Source organism: Leopardus geoffroyi, chromosome B3 (genome assembly GCF_018350155.1).
Source record: "Leopardus geoffroyi isolate Oge1 chromosome B3, O.geoffroyi_Oge1_pat1.0, whole genome shotgun sequence".
NCBI classification, from domain to species: Eukaryota; Metazoa; Chordata; class Mammalia; order Carnivora; family Felidae; genus Leopardus; species Leopardus geoffroyi.
The window spans coordinates 11,065,694-11,092,797 of record NC_059337.1 but is presented as its reverse complement, the minus strand read 5'-3'; the positions used below and the strand labels follow the sequence as shown (position 1 = coordinate 11,092,797).

The 27,104-nt window shown below is 48.6% G+C and overlaps 1 protein-coding gene across 5 annotated transcripts in view; it reads right to left on the bottom strand.

Annotated features, from left to right (window-relative positions):
• Window positions 1-27,104, bottom strand: part of SLCO3A1 (solute carrier organic anion transporter family member 3A1) — a 311,350-nt gene that overhangs the window by 29,488 nt on the left and 254,758 nt on the right. For all 5 annotated transcript variants that reach the window (XM_045448725.1, XM_045448726.1, XM_045448727.1 and 2 more), the window contains 4 exons: window positions 24,789-24,953; window positions 19,370-19,568; window positions 16,976-17,114; window positions 3,674-3,849 (listed from right to left, as the gene is read on the bottom strand). In XM_045448725.1, coding sequence (XP_045304681.1) covers window positions 3,674-3,849; window positions 16,976-17,114; window positions 19,370-19,568; window positions 24,789-24,953 — 679 coding nt within the window. The remainder of the gene's footprint in view (window positions 1-3,673; window positions 3,850-16,975; window positions 17,115-19,369; window positions 19,569-24,788; window positions 24,954-27,104) is intronic.

Genomic DNA, 27,104 nt, shown 5'->3' with positions numbered 1-27,104 from the left:
GATGAGCGTGACAGTAGACGGGGTTTAGAAATGATGACCAATTCTAGACAGAGGGGCCCTCATGGCTAATAACATCTCTTTTGTAATGCCTCTTACTCTTGCGACGAGTATTAATTCAATGCTTGTCCTCTCTGGGCCCAGGGACTCTTTGTATCTTGTCCGTTGTGAGTGCAGTGATGATGTACTGAGTAACATATATGTGGGTGGATCGGTGGGGTGAGCACATGTCTCCCACTCATGACCCAGACCCGCCCTATCTCTGGGGGGGTGGCAAGGGAACATGAAGAGAGAGGTATTTGACGGACTACATACACGTATCCTTCAGGTAATCTTGGACACCACAGGCAGAGAAACTTCCTCTTATCCCATTCCCATTGGGAGTCCCTAGGGGAAATGGGGAGGTAAGCACAGTACTATGTCTCCTGGAAGGACCTGGTTAGGCCTAGAGCCAGTCCAGCATGGCTGAGACTTTGTAAATACCAGGAGCACTTCAATATGGCTGAAAGACCAGGAAGGCTCATGCAATACAGGGAGGACCTAGGCAATCAATTCTGTAGGAAATAAATGTTAGAAACAAAGTTACATTGCAATAGGATATCTAAGTCCACTAAGATACAGGGAGGACCTAGGCAATCAATTCTGTAGGAAATAAATGTTAGAAACAAAGTTACATTGCAATAGGATATCTAAGTCCACTAGGATATCTAGTACCCAGGACTTAGTAGATAGATAGATTGACTGATAGATTGAGAGATCATTTATCTATTAATCTATTTTAGCTAGAATTAGATTCTAGCTAAATGACCCCAGGAATCATTCATCCAAACATCCAGTGCCATCCATCCAATGACCTGGTTTGAGCCTCAGTGGGCATGTCTTTGGCTTGTTGGTAGAGTGGACCAAAAGACACTGTCAAACCAAAACGAACAGAGATGTAGGTTTTACAATCTTGGCCATATTTCTAAGATTTTCAGTGAAAACTATAAATGTGTTATTCTTGGGGAAACACCCCTTTCTTCTCAATTGTAAAGAGTGGGATACAGGCAAGTAGGTTAAGACTTTCATGGAGTGATGGGGAAACCACTCTCTGGCTGATTCAGCCAGATACATGTACAATGTCAATGATGAGATTGATGTTTCTGGACAGAAACACAGCCAGCTCTCTTTAGAATGTGCATGTTACAAAATCCAAGTTCTTCGGAGCTACTATTGGCTCCACGGTTCTGGTTTTTGCATACCCACTTGAAGGTATTAAGTTGAAAGACACATAAATAAAAGCAAATTCTCCTTTTCAAGAAAACGTGCTGGCGTAATGAGCTAGAATATTTATCACTTGAAATCTGATTTCCTTTTAGCTATCATGTCACTAGGAATAAAATGAGCAAGGTGCTAAGATCTCTGTTCATATCCTGTTGAGGAACTTGTTCCCATGGGGGAATCTTCCTTCTCAGACCTACGTAGGAAAAAATGGAGAGTTCAGGTCTGAATGTTATGGGAAGTTCCGGGCAAGGCCAGGGAGGGGATCTGAGGTCTACCACTTACTAGCTGACGACCTCGAGAATACTGCTTGCTTAACCGCTCCCCGGGCCTCCTCCTCTGTAAAAGGGGAATGGCAATAAGGATGTAAACGTAATTAAAACAGGAGCTCAGTGCTGGCTCTGAAGGGGGGTGCAGCGGGTGTTAGCTTGTATCCTCACCTGTGGATGTTCTGAGAGCTGCTTTACGCAGGCCACAGTGGGGCCATCACTCTGGAATGGGGCAAGGGCTGGCATGTACCTGGAAGGTGGCCTAGACTGTGCCCTTGTGCCTGCCTGGAAGACCTGTGATGGCCAAATGGACTGGGATAGTGACAGAATAAGGTGCTACCCTGGCCATCTCGACGGGGACAACGTGCGAGCCTGGGCCTCCAGCAGGGTTATGTGATGGCCGAGGCCCAGCCTAGGTCACGTAGGCCATCTGTTGCCGATCTATTTAAAGGAATCAAATGTTTCCCGAAAATCCCCAAGAGCTGTTTCTCAAGCTGAGATTTCAAAGTGATTAAGATTTCAACTTTCTGTGTTTGGTGTGCCAGTCACAAACAGTGAGGTGGTTTTTGCACAGAAGTCATGGGGAGAGGAAACAAAGGGACTAGTCACTGCTCATGGCCGTGAAGGTCATTGTTCCTGAATCTTGACACCTTTTGTGGGTGACCAACACAATACCACTTCACAGGGATTTCTAAATGAAAAGTCACCCATAACACAGCCATACCTAGGACCTGACGGGTTTTGTCCATATCCATGCTTGACACAGTCAACCTCTGTATAGAATTTAAATGCAACAGTTCACTTCTTAAGGACTTTTCACATTAAGAATTTTTCATTATTCCATTGAGCTATGGTACAGTACTGTAATTTAATTCATTATCCCAATTCAGGTTTTTCTGCTATTATAGCTAACATTGTAATAAAAATCTGCCTGCCCTGAGCTGTTTTTCTGGGAGGGAAGTATTTTCCTAAGTGTTGAAGGGTAGATTTTTTACCTCATAAAAAAATCTGAACATTTTTATGACTCCTGATTCACAATGCTATATTGCTTCTTTGAAAGGAGTGATAGGCTTTTCAATGCCACCAGCCATAGGTGATTTTACCCAGCCCAGTTTTGCCACAGCCTCGCAAGCGCTGGGTGTGAATGTTGAAAATTGGTTTTTCAAGTTTAGAAAGTATAAAATGGCAATTTGCTATTGTTACCTTAATGCTTCTGCACATTAACAAGGCTTTGCTAATGACCTTCTAGATGACATAAGGGCTTTGGAGAAATGTTCTTCCTCAGGAATTCAGAACAGAGATCAGGAAACATGGTAGGCATGGGGAGAAGGGGAGCAAAGCTGGATACAGAAGCTGGGGATGTGCATTTGTACAGGTCAAGTTCAAGTAGTTCATTCTTGCTTGCTTCTAGCCCCTGGGAGTACCCTGGTCTGTGTAGATAGCTGCATCCCAGTAAGGCGGGTCTGTCTGTTTGGGGTCACTTCCTCCAATTCGAGACAGACACTGGGGGCCGGAGCATCCCATTTCTAGGTTCCTCACCCAAATCTAGGTAACTTTGGAAACGTAGAAGTTACTCAGAATATGACTCCACAGTTCACCTTTGAGGCACCTCACTCACCGCCAGGACAGGTCCTGAGAGACCAGATTATGGGTGGTTCCGGACAAGTGCAGTCACTGGTGGCACATGCATGGCCTTGGTGGGACCCACATCACTTCTAGGAGGCTGGCAGGATCAATGACATTGCTCCCGGGCCCGAACTCAGAAATGAGTCTGAGCGAAAATGTGCCCAAGGTCACGTGGCTAATCAGTGGATGAACAGGGGTTGAACTTGGGGGCTTGGCTAGTCCAAGGCCATTTTCCTTTTACTCCAACACTGCTGCTCTCTCTAAAAATCAATGTAGGACCACATTCAAAATCGCCTGCAGGATCTATTCTTGGGAGGATATGAAAGTATCATCTCCCTCGGGCCATGCTTTCTGGTCTCTATCAAATGTAACTGATTCCTATCAACCTGGGGAAGCTGGCTTGTAAGACTCATGCCACACCCGAAGTTCGGACCTCCCAGAGAACTACAGACAAGCACCAGATGGGGACGGGGAGGGCGAAAGGTGAGCCTGGCCTTTCTAGTCCCTGGGTCTAAGCTTACCTGATAAGGATGATGACTGAGGGTGTCTGCGCCATTGCCCCGATCATACTGCAGACACACATCACACACAGGAAGGTGAGGAAGGCCTCTTGGCACCCGGGACTGGGGCATTTTCCGGGAACCACAGTTGTGTTCTCGGCCGGGACGGTCGTGAGGCACGCACAGCCGGTGAGATTCTGAAACGGAAGTAGTCAGCCCTCTTAACTGGGGGTATCTCCAGTTTCCAAATCCAAAGCCATCCATCAGACGGAGCTGTCACAGCCTAATTATGCATTCTGTGGCATTCCATTAATTAGGCCTGAATAAACGAGTTAGCTTTTTAAGGAGGCTGCGAAACACATGCAAATAAAGGAATATTTACGGGGAGAAGAGCCAATTCCCCATCTCCTGTGTATTTCATCTCCATGCTCAAGAATCTCTCGATAGGCTGTGCCCTAGACAAACATGTCCCCTCCCGCCCCAAGTACTGTGGAGGAAACTGTGTCTCCACAATAGGATAAAACACTGCCAAATTAACGTTATAATTACTTGCCAATTTGTCCTCTTTTATGCAGTTATAATTACAATGAAGTGTATTAAAAGAAGTAAATCAGGTAACCTGCATATTGTTGCTGGTTCAGTGCCCAGTGTGGCACTTGGAACAAAGGATGTGCATTGTCAGCCACGAGGTTGCTGCTCCCGTGGTGGGGCGGGAGGGGGGGCAGGTTAATGGGAAAGTTCTCACGTGCCAGGGTAAGCAAAGAGGGCTAAGAGATGCCAGGAGCTTGGAGCAGATCGCGGGCAGCGGACAAAAGCCCAAACCAGACACATTTATTAATACATGATCCAAGGAGGGGGGGTGGGGGGAAAGGCGGCCGCATTCCATTTGATCTTGTGGGTAGATTCTTGCCCAGCTGCCCCTGCTCCCCAGCGAGGTCCGGCCCCAGCTTCATCATCAGAGCAACTTCTGATGGCCAAGGGGAGGGGCAGGGGCTGGGAGAGGCAGTGCCACGCGAGCGCCAAGCCAATTAAGGTTCGATAATAATAGTGCAGAGGCCTTTAATGAATACAAAATGAAAACAATCATAAATGATTCATTGCTTTTCTTCTCAGGACTGCTCGGCTTTCAGAGCACACGCCAAGAAAAATCCTCCTGAGGGTCAAACAAATCCCCTTTGGCTTTTACGTTGCTCGTCCTTGTCCTCCTTCCTCTCCTCTCCTCTCCTCTCCTCTCCCTTCTCCCTCTCGCCTCTTTTCTTTTCCCACAGAGCAGAGCACAGATAGGGGCTTTTCTTATCCCATCAAGTCACATGGGATGTTTCCAGGGATGTCCAAAAGCCCTTCTGTGCCACACTCCCCGCCCCATCAGAGCCACCTGGCTGCATCCTGCCCAGGGGCGCTTACCCACGTGGGCAGACGTGGTGTGGGGCTGGATGCTTCTTCCTAAGCATCGTGCCAAGAGCAGGTGCCTCTGTATAAGTGGCCAGGTTACAGCACCCCACGGTGTTTACTGTAATTCCCATGGGAGATGCTGAGATCTTGGCCCCCTGGCCCTTCCCACACACCTCTGCCCAAGGGGTCTTGCTAGCTCTTCTGTAAAACCTCCACCTCCTGGGAGGCCCCCTACTGGCTGAGCCAGCCCTGAGCCAGGGTTTTTCATGGGCCCTGAGGAGCCCCTGTATGAGGGCACACTCTATGCACCACTGAGGGACCTTCCCACACTCCTGGAGGAGGCCTCGTGGCTCCCGGGATAAAGGAAGACCATGTCTTATGCACATTGTCCCGAGTGTTTCACGGTGCTGAGACAGAGCAGGTAACTCTTAGCAGGTGGTTTTAGAATGCCTAGGCGAATGAATCCTCATCTGCATTTACCAGGAGGCAGGGCTGCTCCCCAACGACAACCTAAATGTCACCTTTCTTCCTGCCCAGGAGAGGAAACTATACCCCCCTCTGCCCAGACCCCAACTGCACAGCCAAACTTCCCTCGCTGTTTACACCCACCACCTCCATCTCATTCCCCAAGCTCCCCCTCACTCCAGGGGGCTTCTGTCCCCACACGCGGGAACCGGATCGTGCTAAGATCTCCGGGGACCTCCATCACCCGACCCCACCGTCCACTTTTCTCTTACGGGGGCCCCCAAGAGCATGTGCCCGTGAACCACTCCCCTCCCTGGCTTCCATAGCCCATGACCGTCCCAGACCCACGTTTTATGTCCTGTCCCAAGGCTCCAAGCACGTCGCCATTTCCACACTAAATCCAGGAACAAATGCCCCAAGCTGGGTTCTGCACTGTCAGCGTGGCACTCCTCCCCATCTACATCTGGGAACTACTTCTCTGGAATCCCCCTCCCTGCAGGGGTGATAGCTGGACGGGAGGGGAACACGGGTGAGATTTAGAAGGCAGGAGTGAAGCAGAGGCCACTACGCTCTGAAGGTCAGACACAAGGATGATACCCGCAGAGGCGCCCAGAAGGTGCCAGCTGGCCCTAGCATCTGTATTTGCACCCGCCCTCTTTTCTATCTGCCCTGCTGACAGCACAGGTCTATGCCCACCTCTCCCGATTCGGCTGTCCACCTGCTGACATGGTCAGCACCCCTTTCGTCTCACAGAGCAGCCATACAAACACAGCTTCTTGGGATTTTCCCACAAGCCCCCCTCTTACCCACATCAGCTGGTGCTTCTGGGGGTGGCAAAGATCGGTCTAGTGATTCTTCGAGACTTTAATTCCTCAACTCCCCCACGTTCACGTAAGCTCTATTTCCTACACTCAATTCTTTTATTTCCAAAATACCTGTGGGTGCTGCTTTCCGGACCAAACCCAGACAGGTGTACATCCCCCCGCCCCAACCTCCACTCCCTCTACATCTCTTGCCCGAGAAATGGTGCCTCTGGACAGCAGGTGGGAATTATGGACCCTGCTCCTTACTGCCACGTCTGACGCATCTTCCTCATGACTATGAGGCTAATGAGGCCAGACATCATTGTAGTTTTGCTCCCTAATTTATCCTCAGCTCTAGAGAACAGGGCTTGGCTCATGACAGGGATTTATCAGCTGTTTATTGAATAAATGGATAGATCTCAAGGCCTATTCATTTCACCATATCCTAAGTCCTTCTCGGACCCTCAAATCCTTCTGTCTCTGATCCCTGTCATAGCCTGAGAGAAAAGAGAGATTCAGGTGTAGGGGGCTAAGAACCACATATACCCAAAGAATGCACACGTATAAATGAGGAACAGGCCCCTCCAGGATGGCTGTGGTGTTGCTTAGTCAACCACCCTAGGAACTGAGCTCTGACTCACATAGCCTCTTAGGACTATGACGTGAATCCTGCAGCCGAGTGATCAGGGCCAGAACCTGGGGAATAAACCCTGTGACTGGAGAGCTTTGTTTAAGAAATAATCTGTAATTGGGACCTATTACAGTAGGCTTAATCTAAGACTCAGTCTTAGATTTTTGCCCAATACCTAGATTAGGGCCCAACTGCATCATATTTACCATGAAAAGAAAACTGCCTGGCTCCTCTCTGCTCTGAGAAAATCCCTTCTGAAATGGACCCACTCTGGATTAGGTCTGTGTTCCTGCTCTAATGGAAGGGGATAAAAATGAGACATCTTTATCTCAGACTATCTGACACAGGGATTGCACAGCTCTGTCTGGTCCGGGGAGGGGATGAGTGTGTCCCCTAAGCCCAATGTCCTGGGAATGGAGTGAGTGGGCAGCAGAGTTGAGCCAAGACAAGGGACAGAGGTGATGGCACACAAAGCCAGGGGAAGGGATGGGACGAGAACAGGCCAAGGGCAGCTACAGTCCGACTGGGCAGAAATGAAGCATTTGTAGGGTCATTAACACCACAAGAGCAGAAGTAAGAAATGCAACCAGGGCAGATGTCATCTGGCAAGTGGCCAGGAGAGAAGCTGGAGATGGCTGGGTCCCTCCCAGAGGCTGTAGGCAAATCTGTATTTATTTCTTCAGACTTAACTTAGTTGAGAAGAGCCGTGGAAGAGGCTGGGGAGGAGGTAAGCCAGAGGGTCGGAGCAGGGACATGGATGGGACTCCTTTCTGGGCAGAGGACTCAGTCCAACACAATGACAGCATCTGGAAATGCTGGGTGGTCCCACGGTCTGGGGGGGAGGGGGACAGGCACCTGGGACATTCCTGCAACCCTTCCAAGAGGGAAATCTAAGGGAACATGCTGGGCCTGTGGTCACACGGCAAGAGAGAGCGTAACATCCTTCATTTGGGCTTAGGTGACACAAGAGATGGACCTGCGTGTCGTGCTAAAGGGGCTGTGGGGACTCTGGCCACAGAGGCAGCTATGTGAGAAGAAACGTCCACCCAGATGTCCACGTGTGGTGGGAGGAACCACAGATGAGGACACAAGGTTTCACCTTCCCCAGGGTGCATAACTGTAAGAGACGACTTTCCTCCTGGGGGCTTTCAGACTGCCATCCCAAACAGAAAGGAAGCGGGGGGAACAGCCCTTCTTCCGCTGATATTAACCGGGCATCCACGTGGGAACCCCTAAACTTGCAAAAGTTCTGAGGAGCAGGAGGCTTGAAAATACAGAGATAACCTGGATGTGACAGAACGATTCACTTTACTAAGGAGATGACAGAGACTAGGATCCTAATTCTCACCCTGTCTGTATATAACAGTTCCATCTGGCCAGTCCAAAAAGCAGATGGATCTCAGAAGCCACCTGTAGACAGTCATGGCCTGAATCAAGTGCTGTCCCTGGCAGTCCCCAACATATTTCACTGCTGACAAAGTGCACTAGGCTCTGGGAGATTGGGGCATCATTCCTGACCTGGAAAACGTCCAATGTTCCACTTCTGTTTCAAAGGAACGTCTTCCCGGCTCACCAACCGAGGGGGAGGAGTTACATTCTCTGTCTGGTGCCACATATTGGGGCGGGAGGTGGGAGCAGGACCTGGCTTTCTTGGAAATAAGTGCATCCTGACATAGCATGTTGATAACCAGACGACCACTGTGCTCGCACAGGAGGCCAGGCAAAGCTTTGGAACCAGCGGTGACCCAGGGGACAGAAGGGGACTCACTTGTAAATTCTATAAGAACTTATCCTACAGACAGATGGGCCCGCGCACAACATGACCTAAGTACAATGTGAGCCACAACACTGTTTGCAAGACCCAAAGTTATGCAGCGATCTGAACACCCATCACAGGGGTTGGTTAAACAGGTTCCTACGGATCCAGGCAAGGAAAGACCACGTAGCCGTAAGGAAAAAAAAAAAAAAAAAAAGATACAAGAGTGTTCTTCCCGTATGGATATGGAAAGAACACCAATATAAATTATTAACCATAAAAACCCCACAAACAACGAGGTATGGAATAAGAAAGACCTTGGATATGCGTTAAAATCCAGAAGGAGACACAAGAAACTAATCATAGTAATTACCTACTTGGCAGAGCAGTGGGTTGGAAAACAGGTGAACAGGAGACAGAGTGCAAAGGAGAGATACCACTCCCTCTTTTTTATATTTTTTGACTTCTGAACAATACAAATACATCATCTATCAAAAAAAATGAAGAACTCCAGAGCATTAGAAAATAAAGAAGAAATCAATGAAGAGTAGTCACTGAAAATCGTACTCCTATTCCACATTCAGTCATTAATTTAGACTGAGAAATGTTTCCATTCACATATAATGATGGGGATAAATAATTGCAATAAAGCTGGAGACCATGAAAATAGAAAACTTACTCTTTAGAATCTCGGATTAATTTTCTATTGACGAAGGAAATCAGAAGCATGCTATTTTTGATGGCTCCTATTATAAGGAAAAAAAAAAAAAAAGACTGATCTGCAACGTTTCGAAAACACCAGCAAATGAAGTTGTTTGTGTTTGCTTCTTGGATCAATTAATTGCACAAATAAAACTGATTTCGAGGTTGAAAGATGACTTTTGCGAGGGGACAGGTATGGGGGTGATGAAGTGATTTGTACTGAGAGCCTGCTGCGAAACGTGGAAAGGTAGAGAGTTACTCCCCCAAATTCTGGAATATTCTTTCCGGTTTTCTTTCTGTAATGTATTCAGTTACGAGGCAGAAATGGCCATTTCTATTAAAACTCGGGCTCCAGTCCTGTGCTTTAAAGGAGAGTTTGTCACAGAGAATGCTAGGACGCACAGTGCTCTGTCCCGCTTCTGTCTGTGAGACCTCTGATCCCTTGTCATCACATCCTGATAAGGGGACGGCAGAGGGCTGCCATACCACCACGTAACACTGGGACCTTTTCCTTCCAGTGACAACGCGCTCCTGTGCATCCTCGACACTTAACAGTTCCTTTCATGATTCGACGAAGTTCCTCAGACACCCTCCTGTCGTTTATTACTGTCCTTTGGTAGCTTGGACTCTCTTCACCTCATTGGCCCAACCCAAGCTGGCATTTTTAGGTAACGACCTCAACGCTCATCACAAAGTGCAGGACAACCCACGTGCCTAGAGGCAAAGGGGATATTGAAAAACTGCAAGAAGAAATAGACTCTCTTGTTCCCTTTCAGGGTCACTGGCTGAAGGATAATGGCCAGGGAGAAAAATTCTCAGATGAAAGCAAGACCTCCGTCCACCTTTCGCTCCCATCACTGGTAACGTAGGAGCCAGAGCACATCCGGGCAGAGCCTTAATTATCTCCTGCAGAAAGGGGAGGAAAGGGCTGATCTCCGGGGAGCAGCAAGGCCCACGCTTTGCTCCAGCCACCTCGGGAAGGAAGCGTGGGCAGGACACAGAAGGGGAAGGATGTGGCCGCTGCTGGGAGTGAGCATCACGTCCCTGTGTCTCTCCCTCTTGCTCTCTCTCCCGCAAACGGGATCTGTCCCCGTATCGCAGAGCCTAGGCCTTCCCATCAGCCCCGCACTCACACACAGTCCATGCTGGAATATCCTTCCGGGCCTCTCCACCGCCTGATACCCACTCCTCCTACACGAGAAGCCTCCCCTGCCACTATTCCTCCTCTGGGGGGAAAACATCTGCACCCCTCCCTCGCAGCTCCACCCGCCCTGAACCAATCCCTGCGTGAGCGGGTTTACACTCTGGGTTTCCTGATCTCTCCATGTGTCTGTGTCTTCCTCTTATGGGCACGTAACCACCTGTCCTTTACTGTCAGGTTATCATCTTTTCATAAAAAAAAAAAAAAAAAGTTTTGTTTCCTTATTGAAAAAAGGATACGTGCTCATTTTGGATCATTTAGTAGTTTGCAGAAAATGTGAAGGAAACATGAAAATTAATGCTTCAGTCTCTAGCCAGCGGTAATGTGCTGTGAGCAGCTGGGTGTACATCTTCTGTATAGATCTTTCCACGTAAAGATATACAAGTGTTTAGATTTTTTTCCTTTTCTTTACTAAAAGGGATCATAATCTGGTATATTGTTTTATAATATGCTCGTTTTGCTTAATAGGTTAGCTGTTGCTCGTGGGTGTTCCTTTGTACATAATTCTATCTGTACGTTGTATCTCATCTCACAGTAAACATGAGCTCCTACCTTTCTAGCTCTATATTTCTTTTTTTTTTTTGGTTATTTAAAATTTTTTATTTTTTTTAATGTTTAATTATATTAGAGAGACAGAGTGTCAGCAGGGGGAGGGGCAGAGAGGGAGACACGGAATCCGAAGTGGGCTCCAGGCTCCGAGCTGTCAGCACAGAACCCGACGTGGGGCTTGAACCCACGGATCATGAGATCATGACCTGAGCCAAGTCGGATGCTTAACCAACTGAGCCAGCCAAGTGCCCCTAAAATTTTTTTAAATATTTTTGAGAGAGGGAGAGAGACAGACAGACAGACATGGAGAGGGAGGGAGGGAGGGAGAGGATGAACAGGGGTGGGGCTGAGAGAGAGGGAGGCACAGAATCCGAAGCAGGTTCCAGACTGTCAGCACAGAGGCTGATGTAGAACTTGAACCCATGAACCACAGATCATGACTTGAGCCAAAGTTGGATGCTAAACCGACTGAGCCACCCAGGTGCCCCTATCTATTTAAGTAGTTTCTATACCCAACGTGGGGGCTCGAACTCCCAACCTCGAGATCAAAAGTTACACGCCTTTCCACTGAGCCTGCCAGGCGCCCCCCAGTTCTCTATTTCTAGTGCCTAGTCCAGGCCCTGAGATATAGTAGGGGTTCAGGTGGCAATGCCCTAGCTGGGCTTTATTTCAGAACAGTCACATCTTCTGACAAGCCATCGCCCGAACGAGTACACACTTTTAAATCAGTTCTGACAAACGGGGCCAGGCTCTATGAGAGGGCTTGCAAACTCCACACCTTTGAGGGCAAGACAGGAAACAGGTAAGAAAACTGGCACAGGTGTAAGGGGTAGCCAGTGGTGGGGACTACGGCTAAGAGGAGATCAAATGCCTTGTTTGTGGGTTTGACCATTTCTCAGCTCCAGCCCGTCGCTGCCCTGCGAGGGTGCCAGGGCCGAGTCAGCTCTCATCCAACTTTTACAGAGAGGCCAGGAACCCAGATCTGTGTAGGAAATGCACAGGCCATTTGAACCTTGCTTCAGGACACAGTAAGCACATCCGTAGGGCAGAGAGGGTGTACAAGCAATCGGTTCGTTTCTTCTGTACTTCGCAGACACAGCACCTCCAGTCTCCAGTTCAGTTTCCTGAGTGCTTGACCACACAAAGGTGAGAAGGGAAAGGACGTCGAAGGCTGGATGTTCAGCGTCAGCTCGGACACTGTTTCTCGAAAGATAAAAACTTAGGAACCCATCCCTTCTCCTGGAGTAGTGGTTCTCAACTGTGGGGGATCCTGCCCCCAACCACAACCTGCAGAAGTATCTGGAGACATTGGCGGTTTCACAAATGGGCGGGCATTGCCAGTGGCATCTGGTGGGTAGAGCTCAGAGATGCTGCTGAAGACGGATACAGCCCCAAATGTCAGCAATGCCAAGCTGGAGATGCTCTGTAGGGGGCACAGTGGTTCTCAACCTCTGTTACATTCCAGAAACATTTGGTGTGGGGCCGGGGGAGGGTGCTTTCAAAAGATACAGATACCTGGGTCCTATCCCACAGTAAGGAAATCAGACTTTCTAAGGATGAGGCTCAGGCCTCACATTTTAAAAGCTCTCAAGTAATCCTAATAGGGAGGCAGGGATGAGATCCATGACGGTCAACAACAAACTGCCTGCGTGCGTCCATAATGGGTCCCCCGCCCTTCCCCTCCCCTCCACCCCTCCACAGAACTGGCTCCAGGCTCTTCTCAAATAGGTGCTGGACACATATCCATTGCCTGAATGGGGGGAGGGGACATAGATTAGTCGTCTCTCATTAGTCGCCTACAACTGCTGTGCTGGACCTGTATTGACTTCCAACGTTCTACTGGTGGCTGATACAAGCCTTTTTGTTTGTTTGTTTTAGTCGATTATTCAGTACATCAAAAGGATACAACTTCCAGCAGTCAGTCAGCAGCATACCAACACACTTTCTGTTGGAATAATTACTTCTGAGAGTGAAAGGTACAGGAACAATCTGGGCAATATATCCGTGCCAAAGGAAGCTTACAAAATTAACTCGCAATCTTTTTTGTCACCCCTCCCAGTCGTATGCAAGGAGACGAATTAGAAATTGTGCATTCAATGCGATCCTGGAAACTTTCATTGCTGTCACTCAAGGAGATAGGCAATAAGAAAATAAAATACAAAACCCAAGCCAGGGCGGCAAGGAAAGTCTAACATCAGCAAACCACTAATGCCAACCAGATTTCCCTATAATCAGAATTATGTGACTGGTGACGTATTCACATTTAATAGAGTTATGGGAAATTTTCACAGGTTCTGATGGAAGTTATAAGTGGGTAAGACATGAACAAGGACTGGAGCTTTAGTGTTAAAATCTGCATTGGCCAACCTACTGGCCTGCCAAATGCTATTCAAGGAAGTAGCATTCTCACCCACGGCTTCCTGGGGACAGCGCGGGGCCTCCAGCCAGGTGTTCAGGAAGCCTGGGGCCTTTATCCAGAGCCATGGCTGGCACTGGAAATGCAACGGTCCACAAGAAAACCCCAACCCCATCGCTGGACGCTGGAGCCCAGCGAAGGAGATGCGGAGTCAACAAGCTGTTCTTGGGGACTGGGGAGGGAGGGTCTGACCTTGCAGGACAGAGCAGGTGCCAGAGGACTCTGCAGGACGAGGTTCTAATGCAGCCCTGGAAGAAGTCATAAGCGGGGAGGAGGCTTCTCAGCTGCAGAAAAAGAACTACTGTGCATCTGAAGGGCTTAAGGGAAGACTCTCCTTGAGAAAAGGAGCAGCGTGTGCAAAGGCCCGGAGGTACAAAAGGAGCAGCACGTGACAAGACCTGGAGGTAAGGGAGAGCTGGGTGTGTCAGAGGAACCCCATGAAGTTCAACACAGTAAGTTGTTCTTCAACAGGTGGGAGAAGTGGGGAGGTTGAGGCTGCAGAGGCAGCAGGGCCAGCCTGTGAAGGCAATGTCCTGACTATGGAGCGCATGAGTGAAGTCCTTTCAAGGAAGAAGAAGGTAAGCATCCTCAAGAGGTCAGTCGCAGAGTCGGAGGAAGACACTGGGTTTGGGGTCAGACCAATCCACATTCCAACGCCACCACCACCATGCTCTGCGTGAGCCGGGGCAAGTGACTAGTTTGTCATCAGGAGTGAAAATAACACCTCCCTCCACAGGTTGCCGGGAGGATCGACGGGAAAACGCATACAGGGCCAGGGGTGCAGGGGTAAGAATGGCTGCGCTCACACCTGGAAAGCTAGAAGACTCCAGCAGACGGTGAAGGAATAATAAGGAAAAGGGGAAATTGGGAAGACGGATGAGGAAGGCTTCAGCTTGTGGAAGAGCTTTTTTGAGAGCTTGGAGGCAAGAATTGGGAACGAAGGACGGAGCGAATGTACCAGGAATATAATCCACCATTTGGCATTTCCCCAAAATACTGCAGCAGAGATTTAGAAGATTGAAATTGCTTTCTGCTCATTTTTGGATGGTGGCCTGAGGTTTCTTTGGCTCCAGGCCAAGCCGTCACGGACCACGAGTGACATGTGGAAGGCCTGTTGCCTGGCCCACGCAGGCTCTTGAAAAAGTTTGCTGCTGTTGCGGCCTCTACAGTTAGGGTTGTTTTCAAGGCTAGGTTGTCACAAGGACCCCTTTCTGGGAGAGGCGTGGCCTCATCGACCTGTTGACAGCCAGGACATCCTGAGATCTGCCTCCATGGAGGAGAAATGTGACTCCCACCTGGCCCTGGGGCCCAGGGCTACCTCAATCTCTGACTTGTAATCGCGGGAGGAGAACCTCTCTGATTTGCCTGCACCCCAGCAGATGATAGGAGGCCTTAGGAGGCCTCCAGCAGTGTGAGGAAAAGGCAAGTGTCTGGAGAAGGAACAGTATATCCAGAGGGAATCAGAGAAGCTCACTATCCAATAACTGCATTCCACACATTCCTGTTTCAGCAGCTGCAAAGACTCACTGGCCAGCGAGGCTCTTATTCAGTAAGACTCGTACATGCAAGATCAAGGGATATGCAACTTTTAAGACAATTTTTTTTTTTTTTTGGCTGTCAGAGAATGCTCTGGAATAGAGACGTTTTTGGTCTCAGGATACCAGCCTATACTGAGTCAATTTAATTCCTAAAGCAGGACAAGAACCAAAACTGATTTATATAACTTTTTGGCTATTAAGATGTTAATAAAATTGTTGTCATGAAAAAGAATAACTTGTACTTTTATTTTAACCACTCACAAGTCCCCATCCCATTTTAAAATTCATTTCCAGTCACATAAAGAAATTGCTTTATCATCTAATTAAAAAAAAATCAGTTTCTCTCCACCACCACCACCACCATCCCCCCACCATCGGGATTTATTTTCTCAATAGAAAAATGTTAATAACTGGCCAGGAATCTAAATGTTAAAAGCAAAGAAAAATGAAATACTTGGAGATGAAAATAAGTGATCGATTTCTCTTCCTTCAGAGAAATTGCTGCCTCTAAAAGATACAGAATGTGAGCAGGACAAGAAACAAATAATTCCAACTCTGAATTCCTCTAAAGCAGCCACCTAGCCTTTTTCTTATCTTTCTCTTCATCTATGCATTCCTGAACATTTACAGAGCACTCCTGGATGACAGCCCTCACCCGGGAAACTCACAGATCAGAGCAGACGACAAATACGCTTAGCAGATCACTGCAGTGAAATGAGAGAGAAGCCTTCAGGAGAGACAGATCAGAGAACCACAGAGGCAAGAGCATCAAAGCTAAAGAAGAGAAGGGATGTTTTCACAGAGAAGGGGGAATTCGAGTAGGGTACCTACAGTTGAGTAGGAGTTGTCCAAATGGGGAGAGAAGTGTGAAAAGGCATACACGTTGTGTGGGGGAAGCTGAATACCACAAACTAAAAGGAAATAGAGCTAGAGAGAATGGCTGAGAACAGACTTGTGCTGAAGGCACATACAAAGCCAGTTCAGTGCCTAGATCTTATCTCATAGGTGACAGGGTAGCATTAGACAGGGTCCTTTGCAGTGTTGCAGACATCATTTTGGCTGCAGTGTAGAAGATGAGCCAGAAGGGGGCCACCCTGAGCTGTGGGGACAGTTGGGCAACTGCCACACTGGTCCAAGGGAGAGAACAGGAGGGCTGGCACCAGGGCACTGGTGATGTGGATGCAGAAGACAGGCAGGTGTATAAGCATGACTTGGTGACGAGTCAGTCCCTTAGCATCAGGTTTTCAAGCAGAGAACATGGAAAACGGCAGGCTGACAGCCAATTGGAAAATTCATACTGACAAGGGGGGAAAACAAAAAACAGTTTAGTGGGGGCGGGGGATGGGTAAAAGTGGAGGTATCTAGTTGAGAATAATAAGGCAAAGGAAACGGAAAAGGAAGAGGTTGAATCAGTGTCAGATAGTCTCAGGTTTGGAAGAAGACTTCTGTGATAAATGGTATTCTAGCCTTCCTTTACATACTTCTGTTGATGGGGAGCTCATTACCGGTAGAGTCAGGCTATTCCACTGACATCCTTTGTGAGTGTCTTGAACCATGATCTTTTTCTCTGGCTCCATATGTACAGCTTCCTTTGAATTTTTTTTTTTTTTTTTTAACTTTTGGTTGCTCCGTGACACTTTCTGGAAACCTACTTGATTTAGCAGGAAGGCCTGAAAGACCCGGCAGTCTACCCACTCTGCTGAGGATCCTCCACTGGACTGCAGTAGAGTCTGGGAAACAGTCACAGGGCAGGAACACAAAGTATAGAACACATGTGGTGGCCCACTGCTGCCCTTGACCGTGGGTTTTAAACTACTCTGTCTGCCCGCATCCCCTGCCCCATCCCCTCCGGTCAGAAAATCACCAATACCGTGCTGTTGCAGCCAGCGAAGCAGGCAGACAGGTAGGTGATGCCATCTGCCCCACACACGGGAGTGAAGGAATCGGTTTGGCATTCACAATTTTTATTGCAGGGTGAGTAGGGGTCCAGGGCCACGCCAGGCGCTGAGCTGGAAAAGAACCGAAACATGGAATCCATCAAAGGAAGGTCAATTTCGATTGGATCGCTCCGCCCTCTGCTGTGATGAGTCACCTGGCACCCCTGCCTTCTCCTCCTCGGCTCTCCCCCCTCCCCGTCCCACAAGGACCGGCCTGGCGCCTCTGCTGAGAGACACCGCGCACGCGCAGAAGCAACGGTGCCAGGCTGCGCGCTTCCTCTGCCCAGAGGCGGAAGAAGCCTCTTCTTATCATTTGCACCAACGTGCCCTCTGGTCTCAGCTCCGGGCCACCTCCTCCAGGATGCTGCTCATGATTGCTGCAGCTCAGCCCGTTCCTCCTTCCCTGACCCAGCAACTCCTCCTGGCAGAGCTGAACACAGACTTCTCCCTTCCTCGGGGCAGTCCTGGTCTCTGTTTTGTCCCTCCCCAGCAGGCAGTACGCCTCACGATGCTTAACAACACCTCAACTAGACTGGCTTCCGTAACTATCGTCTGTGTGATTCAACTTCCTGAGAAAAAGAACACGAGTTATTTTAAATTTCCTTTTGTACCATTAAAGGCACAATTACCCAGAGCCTGAAAACTGCGAAGAGGAAAAGGGCGGAGTGGGCGTTGTGAGCTCCGAAAGACAGGCAGGCTCTCCTTCCAGCCCCGTTATTTTCAGCTGAGCCTCCCAGGGTTCAAGAACGCTTCATAGTAATGATGATGACGGTGATATCTGACAATTTATGTGGCAGGCACTATTCACGGTACCGCACGGATATTTCACTTATTCTCTGTGTAACCCCATGGGGTTGATAAGAGAGAAACTGAGGCAGAGCCAGGCTGAGTCGCCTGCCCAAACATACCCACCTTGTACATGGGAAAGGGGGTTCTGGAGCTCTACCAATCTGGGGAGAGTTAGCAGTTGGACTGTAGTCCCTGAGCTTTTTTTTTTCCTTTTTTTAATGAAGAAGAACTTCATTATCGTAAGACCCTATGCTTTGAACCGCGACAAGTTTACTACTTGAGAGCTGGCACAGTTTAAGGCTGGCAGTCTTTCTCTCCAAAAGCTGTTATTCATGGTATGCACAAACCAGAAGGTGCCACATTTGGGAGGGGGAGGAACCGGGGCTGGGGTGGGGGCAGAAGTGGCCACGGTGGTGGTAAAGGGGACAGAGGGGCACACAAATGCGTGGACTATGCCTGAATATACAGACAGCTGCCTTCAACTGTGTTCCCACATTCAGCCTGCTTGACCCTGCGGGTGCCTATACCTTCTAGATACAGGACTATAGGAGAAAGCCTGATGGCCTGCTTGGAGGAGGAGGAGACTGGTAGGAGGAGGAGCTGGTATCCTGCAGGCCAACTCTGCTGCACCCTTGATGCTCCAGGCTGATCCCCAAGCAGCTTCCAAGTCTCACACAGAAAGGGGGACAGCTGTGGATGCTGGACTCTTCCTAATTCCCTCTGGGGCAATTCTGGTTGGACTCTAGGTCAAAGCCTTGGGATAATAACTAGAAAAAAAAGTGTCCCATAAGAACTAACTTCCTTCACTTCTCCCTCTTTTATTCCCCACCTCCTTTGCCCTCCCATACTTATCAATACCTACTGTGGATGAGACCCTATAATTACTATGGGAGCCTAATGATAGCTCCTGATAACTTCAGGAATGGTTGTAATCTATTCTGTCTTTCCTTTTAGGCTGAAATTTTTAAAGTTTTTATTTATTTATTTACTTATTTACTTATCTATCTATCTATCTATCTATCTATCTATCTATCTAGAGAGCAAGTGGGGAAGGGGGAGAGAAAGAGGGAGAGAGAGAAATCTCAAGCAGGCCCTGCGCTGATAACACAGAGCCTGACAAGGTACTCGAACCCACGAACAGTGAGATCATGACGTGAGCCGAAATGAAGACTTGGATGCTTAACCGACTGAGCCACCCGCGAGCCCCTAAGATGAATTTTCAAATAAAATTTCTCTGTGTTATCTTTAATTATTCCTAAGGTCAAATGCTAAAAATGGTAATAGGAGTACTGTGGGGAGTGAATGTAGGACGATTTTCCCCCGTGTGTTCCCGGCCGTCCCGGGAGACAGCTGTTGAGTGGAATGGCCTTGCACCCTCTACCCACGAGGTCCACGTTGATTCTCCGGCACTGGGAGGAAGATACAGAGGCATCATCGAACCCTCCATTCATGGTCACCAGAGACAAAGCTGGCTCTGTTACCCTACCATGGCACCCCCTGGGCAGGCAGGGGCGGAAACAGACATTTGTGGGACTTACGTGTTTCCATAGGGAACAGTAACCCCAGCCACAGGGCCCGTGTCACAGCCCAGGAAGAGGAAGGAAACATAGCAAGCTGTGGACACCAGGTTGACGAGCATGGCCATCCGAATGGCCCCGAGGGCGGAAAGACTGAGCTTCTTTACCAGGAGACCACCCAAGAAGATCCCCAGACAGGCACATGGGATTGCAGTCATCCCTGGGAGAAAAACAGAGGAGCAGAAACTGTTAGCAGGGAAACCGGGACCAGTCAATACAACAGATGAGTGCCAGGCTGGGGGCTGAACCCTGTCCAACCTGAATTCCCAGGGGATACCACCCCTTTCTCCATGCTGCCCTCCACCCCCAGGTCTCCACAAAGGGCCTTATTTCTGGCCTCAGGGAGCTCACAGAAAACTGGGGGAGACACACATGTACACACTCCGTTATTAGGGGTCCAAATACTTACGCCTATCATGCTAAGTGAGGTACCCTCATGGGAAAGACACGGCTGGCATGGGAACAGCCAAGAGACAAAGACAGACAGACTTGGAACACATGTTTTAGGGACGTAAAGATCACGGAGCACTAATGTGCTCTCTGTGCATTTTGAGATGACGTGGGAAAAGGGGACTCAAGATCATTTGGGGGTTTTCTCTCTTTTTCTCATTAGTCAAGGAGGGCTTCATGGAAAGGCCTGGCGGTGTGTAAACAAAGGTCCTAGGACTCACCGGCCCATGCAGGTGGCCTTTTAACCAGCTCCCAGACCTCTCCGGAAGTAGCATCAATCAAATCGTTTTGTTAATTCTTGGTGAGTAATTGGCATAAAATTTCCCCCCTCTCTTATAAACAGAGCTTTCTGCAAGGCAACAGGACCATAAACCTGTTATTTCTGATTCTCAGAGGCTCATGGAATTTTAGAAGGGCCGAAGGGTCCTAGAGTTCCAATCTCCTGTTTGGTCTTTGCTTTGTTCTGATTTGCTTCATCTAAAACTCAGCTTTAAATTAGCCGTGTGTCATTTATTCACCATGTAGATAGTACATGGCCAATTTCCCGGGGCAGGCTGCCTCCTTCTTGCCAATCAACAGACCTCTAGGTCAATCGACTACACCAACCAGCTGGTATGTGCTAAAAGAATGCAAATTAATTTTAATATTAGGGTACGAAAAACATAATCAGGAAGGCTGAGCTCTGCAAGAAAATAGCTCAAGTCACATTTAAATGAAACAAAGATCTCTGTGTTACCTGATGCTCTTGGAATATCTACTTGGTTTTCCCTTGTTCTTGGCGTAGAAACGACCTTCACGATCTAGCCCCCAAGTGCCTCCCTCTGCTCACCCCATGCCCACTGTTCCTCCTTTCCCTCCCCGGGAGGGACCAAGCCCATTCAGGTGCCCCCAGGCTTTACACTTGCTGATCCCTCTCCTGGAACATTCTTGCACTATGTCTCCACTTGGCTGGCCCCGTACTCCCTTCAGTGATGCCTTCCCAGCTCACACCATCTAGAGTGGTGCTACACTCCACCCAGGGGCCTCCCTACCATTCCTCACCCCATTTTATTGTCTTCATGGCTCTCCCCACTGTCTGAAGCTGCCTCATCCCTTTTTAGTTCTCTTGTTTCTTGTTCACTCTCCCCCTCCCCAGACGAAGCTTCCCTGAGCCCAAGAACCTTCTCCATCCCGCTCAGTCCAGACGGTTCTGTGTGCCTAGCACAGAGCGGGCGCTCAGGCTCATTTTCAGGATGCATGGAAAGGTGAGCAGGTTGGATCTGTGTGAATGAACACTGGGAGGACATGCCCATTCCCAGAGAGCAGGCATGTGCTTTGTTTCATTTCCTAGCAGAGACCGCAGGGAGCATCACCTGGTGATGATGGTAACTATGGCAATAACAGGCTTTCGGCGCCTTTTCTCCCAGCCATCATCAGCCTTCTCTCTTCCTCCCTGATGTGTGTGCCGCCTTAGCATTCAGTTATCAGAACTTCCCCGAAACTCTATCCTCATTACGTTAACCTATGCAGATTGAGTCCTTTTTATCTTCACGCATAAATCCATGCCATCAGCGCCTTAATCATCTATGTAGCTCTTTTCGGGACTCTGTCCCATTTGTTGATGGCTTCAAGGCTGGCACAGAGCCACGCACGAAGGCCCAGGATGTCTGCTTGGGCCCTATCCCCTGGGTCTGTAGGAACCAAGCACTTTCTGATGAGAGCCTTGCCTGGTGCTCCCAGTATTTCGCTCTGTCCCCACCGCCTGCCCTCCAGGGTCCATGCTGATTACAGTGAGGCCCCGAGCAGGACACAGGGAGAGGGCACACATGCTGCGTGGACTGTTGGACAGACGGACTGACAGATGGGCCAGCAGGTGGCCTCTCTGCAAGGTCCTCCCCTGCCAGGCCCTCTGACAGACAGAGTCACTGGGAAAGAAACAGGTGCAAGAAGGCGAGATTGTTGTTTTGACCTTCTGCCCTGAAGACTATTGATTTGTTTGTCAATAGAAACCTTAGGAGTCTATTCTGAAATAAAACACAGCCCCCGCGCCGAAGCAACCAAGCAAATGCAATCAGCACGTAAGAACAGCAGCACAGGAATGAGGAAGAAATGGAGAAACTGGCTGCCGGAGGGTGAAACCAGAGACACCCCAGGTTATAACGAAAAAGTTATGACTTTAATTATAAAAGAAACCCGCTTTACCTATCTCTGTCAGACAGGAACTAAAGGGCTGCCTGCATTTTGCTAATACTTCTTGGAAGTGACACTTAACACAGAAGTGGATGGTAAAGCGTTATTAGTAAAAAAATAAAAAAGAAAGAAAAGAAAAAAGAAAGAAAGAAGGCTTGTGCAACCCTAGCAGCTCCCAAGGAGACGTGCTATGACCCAGCTGCATTATCATAGTATGTTTTTAATTTTTTTTTTTATTATTTATTTAAAAAAAAATTTTTTTTTAACGTTTATTTATTTTTGAGACAGAGAGAGACAGAGCATGAACAGGGGAGGGGCAGAGAGAGAGGGAGACACAGAATTGGAAGCAGGCTCCAGGCTCTGAGCCATCAGCCCAGAGCCCGACGCGGGGCTCGAACTCACGGACCGTGAGATCGTGACCTGAGCCGAAGTCGGACGCTTAACCGACTGAGCCACCCAGGCGCCCCTTTAATTTTTTTTTTTAATTGAGATACATCATGTGCTGGGAAGTACACAAAGCTTACGGGAACAGCCAATCAATTCCTGCATCTGTATACACCCCTATAACCACGGCTCCTATCAAGCTTAGAACATTTCCAGCAGCCCAGGAAGGTTCCCTGGTGGCTGCTCTCCCCCTCCTCCTGGAAAGATAGTACCCATCATCAAGGCCTCCATCATTTTAATTAACTTCTCCTCTTTTGAACTCACATACACATGTACTCTTTTGTGCCTGACGTCTTTCAACTCTGTCAGATTCACCCACACGGAGACAGGTATGAAAAGGCTTGCTTTCTCATGCTGTGTGAAGACTGCACGAGCATTCCATAATTTATTTACCCATTCTCCTGTCGACAGACATCTGGGCTGAATCCAGTTGGGGCTATTATGCACAAGGAGGCTCTGAACGCTGTCACGTACGCATATCTAAACGAACGGATTTCAACATTCATTTCTGGTGGGAACATGCCCAGAAGTAGAACGGATGCATCCCAGCGTAAACACTGGCTTTCCCAGGCACTGCCCAGGGGCTGTCCCAAGCGCTCCCACCTTTGGGCACTGCTAACAGCCGCACGCGAGAGTTCCAGTTGCTCCACATCCTCATCAACACTCGGTGCTATCAGTCCGTGGTATCGCAGTGCGGTTATGTGTTTTCCTGATGACTCATGACGGGTTAGCGGCTTTGCATTTGTTTATTGGCCGTTATGCCAAGACACAGGAAGCGCTGAAGAAGACCATTCCCCTCAGCAGACGATCTGACGCCCCTACTTACCAGAGAAGGTCATTCGTGTGGCCACAGATCTCTCTCAGATGCAGGGCTGTCCTAGCCGGATTCTCAGTGGCCACACTCATGCTTCTCTCCTCTGCACTTGTAGGACGGATGAGCCTTTCTGTCGAGGGCTGTCCATCCACATTCTGCTCTTTCCTGCAAATCCCCTTGTGCTGGCTCTTTCCCCTACGCTTAGCAACCTGCTCGCCTTTCCAACCTTTCAGGCAATGCAGCATCTCCACCGATCCCCTGGACCCCGACACACACGGCCCGCCTGCTGGGGCCACTCTCCTCTGCTCTACACCTGAGCTTCGGGAAAGTGTCCTGCAGTCACAGATTACGCCGTCCCTCTGTGTGGGCTACTCTCCACACAGCACACGGGCTCCCCGCTTCGCCACTTCTCGGACACAGCTCCGACACAGGTGGAAGGGCGTCCTGGTTGTTGCAACTAATGGGAGGAAGCTAATGGCTCCCTTCTTGGAATCATCTCTTCCTGGACTCTCATGCCCTGTGGGTTTCTCTCGAACTCCCCCACAGACGCCACTGTTTCCTCACGGTTGGTCTCTCACCCTTTTTCTCTAATTCTCCACCTTCTCATCACGTAACGTTCACTCCCGTGTCCTCCATCCATACACCGATGCTCCCAAACCTCTCTGCCTCACCCGGGTCTCCTTCTGAATCCCCCGCCGAGTCCAGGAGGCCACGTGGATACACCACGGGCATCTCGCGCTCAGGAACTTCAAAAGCGATCTCATCGTCTTCCCCACAGATCTGATTCTTTGAGGTTTCCAGGTTTCACGAATGGTACCACCAGCTGTCCGAGCCAGACCCCTGGAGTCCTTAACTCTCCCGTCTCCCTGGTCAGTTGCAAGGAGGCCACTTTCCTAACTCCCCCTTAGTAATGCTCTTCCCCTGAGGGCAAATTGGTTTTCCTTACCATGCCAACTCCAAACAGTGGAACGGATGCCTGTAGACTACTACTGAGAAGGATGGGAAGGCCATGCTGGCTCTTGGGGAGAAGGAGTACCATGATCCATGAATTATGTCTGCCACGGGCAGGGGTCAGGAAAGGAGTGCATGGCCTCCGACCTCTGTATTTGCTGACTGCGGGTTTCATGCTGCCAGAAATATGCTTACTTTTTTTACGTACCTGACCGAAGCCTGCTAGCCTTTCAGGATACATCTTCATTCCCCTCTCCCTTCATTCCCTCGTCTCCTCAATTCTGCAGTTTGCACCCATCTACTGATCTCCTGGCCTGTCACAAGGCTTCTTACATCCAATTTATATTCTAGGTCTTTATCATATCCTTTTGGCAAATCTGCCCCCAAGAACATACTTTGAAATGCCTTCTGCACACAGACTCCATGAATACTGCTGCTAAAGGAACAGCAGAGCCTGGGCTCTTTCTCTGGGGGGCCTCGGTAGACCCCGAGAGTGTTACATGCAGGACGGCAGCCCTCTGCCCTCCCTGGGGGAAGGAGAGGCGGACTCACCGAGCAGCTGGTTGGCAGAAGAGGTGGTAAGGTTAAACTGCTGCTCTAGGTACTTCCCCAAGAAGGCGGCAAAGCCAGCCACCACTGCAATCTCCATGCAGGCGGCCAGGATGATGCAGGTGAACACGGGGTTGGACAGCAGGTGCTTGGTGACCTTCGGGATCACTGCAGGGAGAGACAAGCAGAGAGCCACAGTCACACACTGCACTCCCAGGTCTTCTGCCCCCCTGGGTCCCTTCTTGACACGCTTTTGTGTATATCAGTAAACAGCCTGGGGTATCACCCAGTAGCTCAGGCTGAAACCTAGCAATGGGAAGTCACCCACAACTGTAAAGAGTCTGGCTTCAAATTACAGGCTGATATTTAGCCATTTAAACTGAGAATGAATGCAACAAGGGAAACGATATCACACCTTTTCTTGGTTTACTGGAAACGGTAAGATATTTTATAAGCAATGACAAATTACTTCCATTTCCCCGCCCTGCCAAAAAAAGAGTTTAGGGTTTTTTTTCTCAAAGGAAAAAATAGAACTTAATTATAAATTATAAATTATAAATGTTATAATTACATCAGTATATATAAGCATATTTATCAATAGACCTAGGATAAATATTTGTGACTATATATGTATGTTAAGAAAATATGCTCAATCTTGGGGCGCCTGGGTGGCTCAGTTGGTTGAGTGTCTGACACTTGATTTTAGCTCAGGTCATGATCTCACAGTCATGAGATCAAGCCCTGCATCAGGCTCTGTGCTGAGCATGGAGCCTGCTTGGGATGCACGCTCTCTCTCTCTCTCCCCTGCTCACTCTCTCTCTCAGAAACAAAATGATGCATACATACATACATACGTGTGTACACACACACACACATGTATGTATGTATATATTTTTCAACTTTGAGAAGTTTCAAGAAAGAAATGGAATTCTACGCATATATATATATATATATATATATATACACACACACACACACACACACACACACACACACACACACACATATACACATACATACATATGCTGAGTCAAACCCCACCTCTTCTCAACACGTCTATGGCCAACTCCTTGGAAAAAGTTTCCATGAGTTCTCACATCGGGGAGTCCCAGAGCAACCCAACTAGGGTAGGGTCAAGACCAGTTGAGTCTTGACTTTTGATCTGAAATAATCATTCCCTAAACTGTGGCCAGTGGGATCAACTCAAATTACCATCCTGCTCAAAACTTCCCCTTAGCAATCGGATGACACTTCCTACCACACCCCTTTCTCCCTCCAGTCCAGCCTGCCTGCTCCCACTCTTTCTGATCCCAAGCAGGCCCTCCCCACCTAAGGCTGTGCACTAGGGGCTCCTCCCTCTCCGGAGATGCTCTGCCCCAGATCTTTGCTACATTTGTTCCTTCACCCTCAGGTGGTCTTTTCTCATCATCCAGTCCCACTCAGAAGAAGCTGCCTGCCCAGCCTGGTGCCCGGGGCTCAGGTGAGAACCAACGGCAGGCAAAAGCACTTGGTGACTTGTGCACCATATTAAGCACCACCAGAGTCAGAAGGCAGGTCTTACGGAGGTTATGCGTTTCAATCTTATTTTATTATACTCTATATTTCTCAAAGCAGGTGGTTTCATAAACCACTTAAGATTCCGCACGTATACTGGTGCTTTAAAAAAAATGTGCGATTTGTTGTTGTTCTTGCTGTGTTTTTAATTCTTTGAATGCAACCACATTATTTGGATCATTGCCAGCAAGTAGAATCCTTGATGTTTGGTGTTCCACCAGGTCCCCTCAACTATGGTACGATGACATTTCCTGGCGGTGCGCTAGGGGTCCCTGCAGGTGCGGGTATTAGGGGACAACCCGTCGCTTCAATACTTATGCTGTTATTTTAATGTGTCCTTACAAAAAAGTCAACTGAAATGCAACTGATATATCCAATGTGTGCTTTCATGGCTCTCATAGCTTAAAACGATGCCAGGTTAAAACAAGGAGATTTAAAGTTATTTAAAGATAAGCCTTAGGTAAATAATGGTACGGGTGGTCAGCAGATACGGCAAAAAAATTATAAAAGCAGTATGCCAGTGGAGTTAGGGAAACTCTGTTCTGTTGTGATAATAATATAGAATATTTGGCATGTGGTTCCACCTGTGTAAACAGAAAAGATAAAATTGAGTCCCAGATGAAGCAAGTATTATCCTAAGTCTCAGAAGAACCCACCAGCGTTCATGGTCACACAAAATAAACAGGTGAGCCGGGAGTCTACAACTGCATTCCAAGGTGATGAATTAGCCAGCTGTCCTAAAGAAGAGAGCTAATTACACAGACT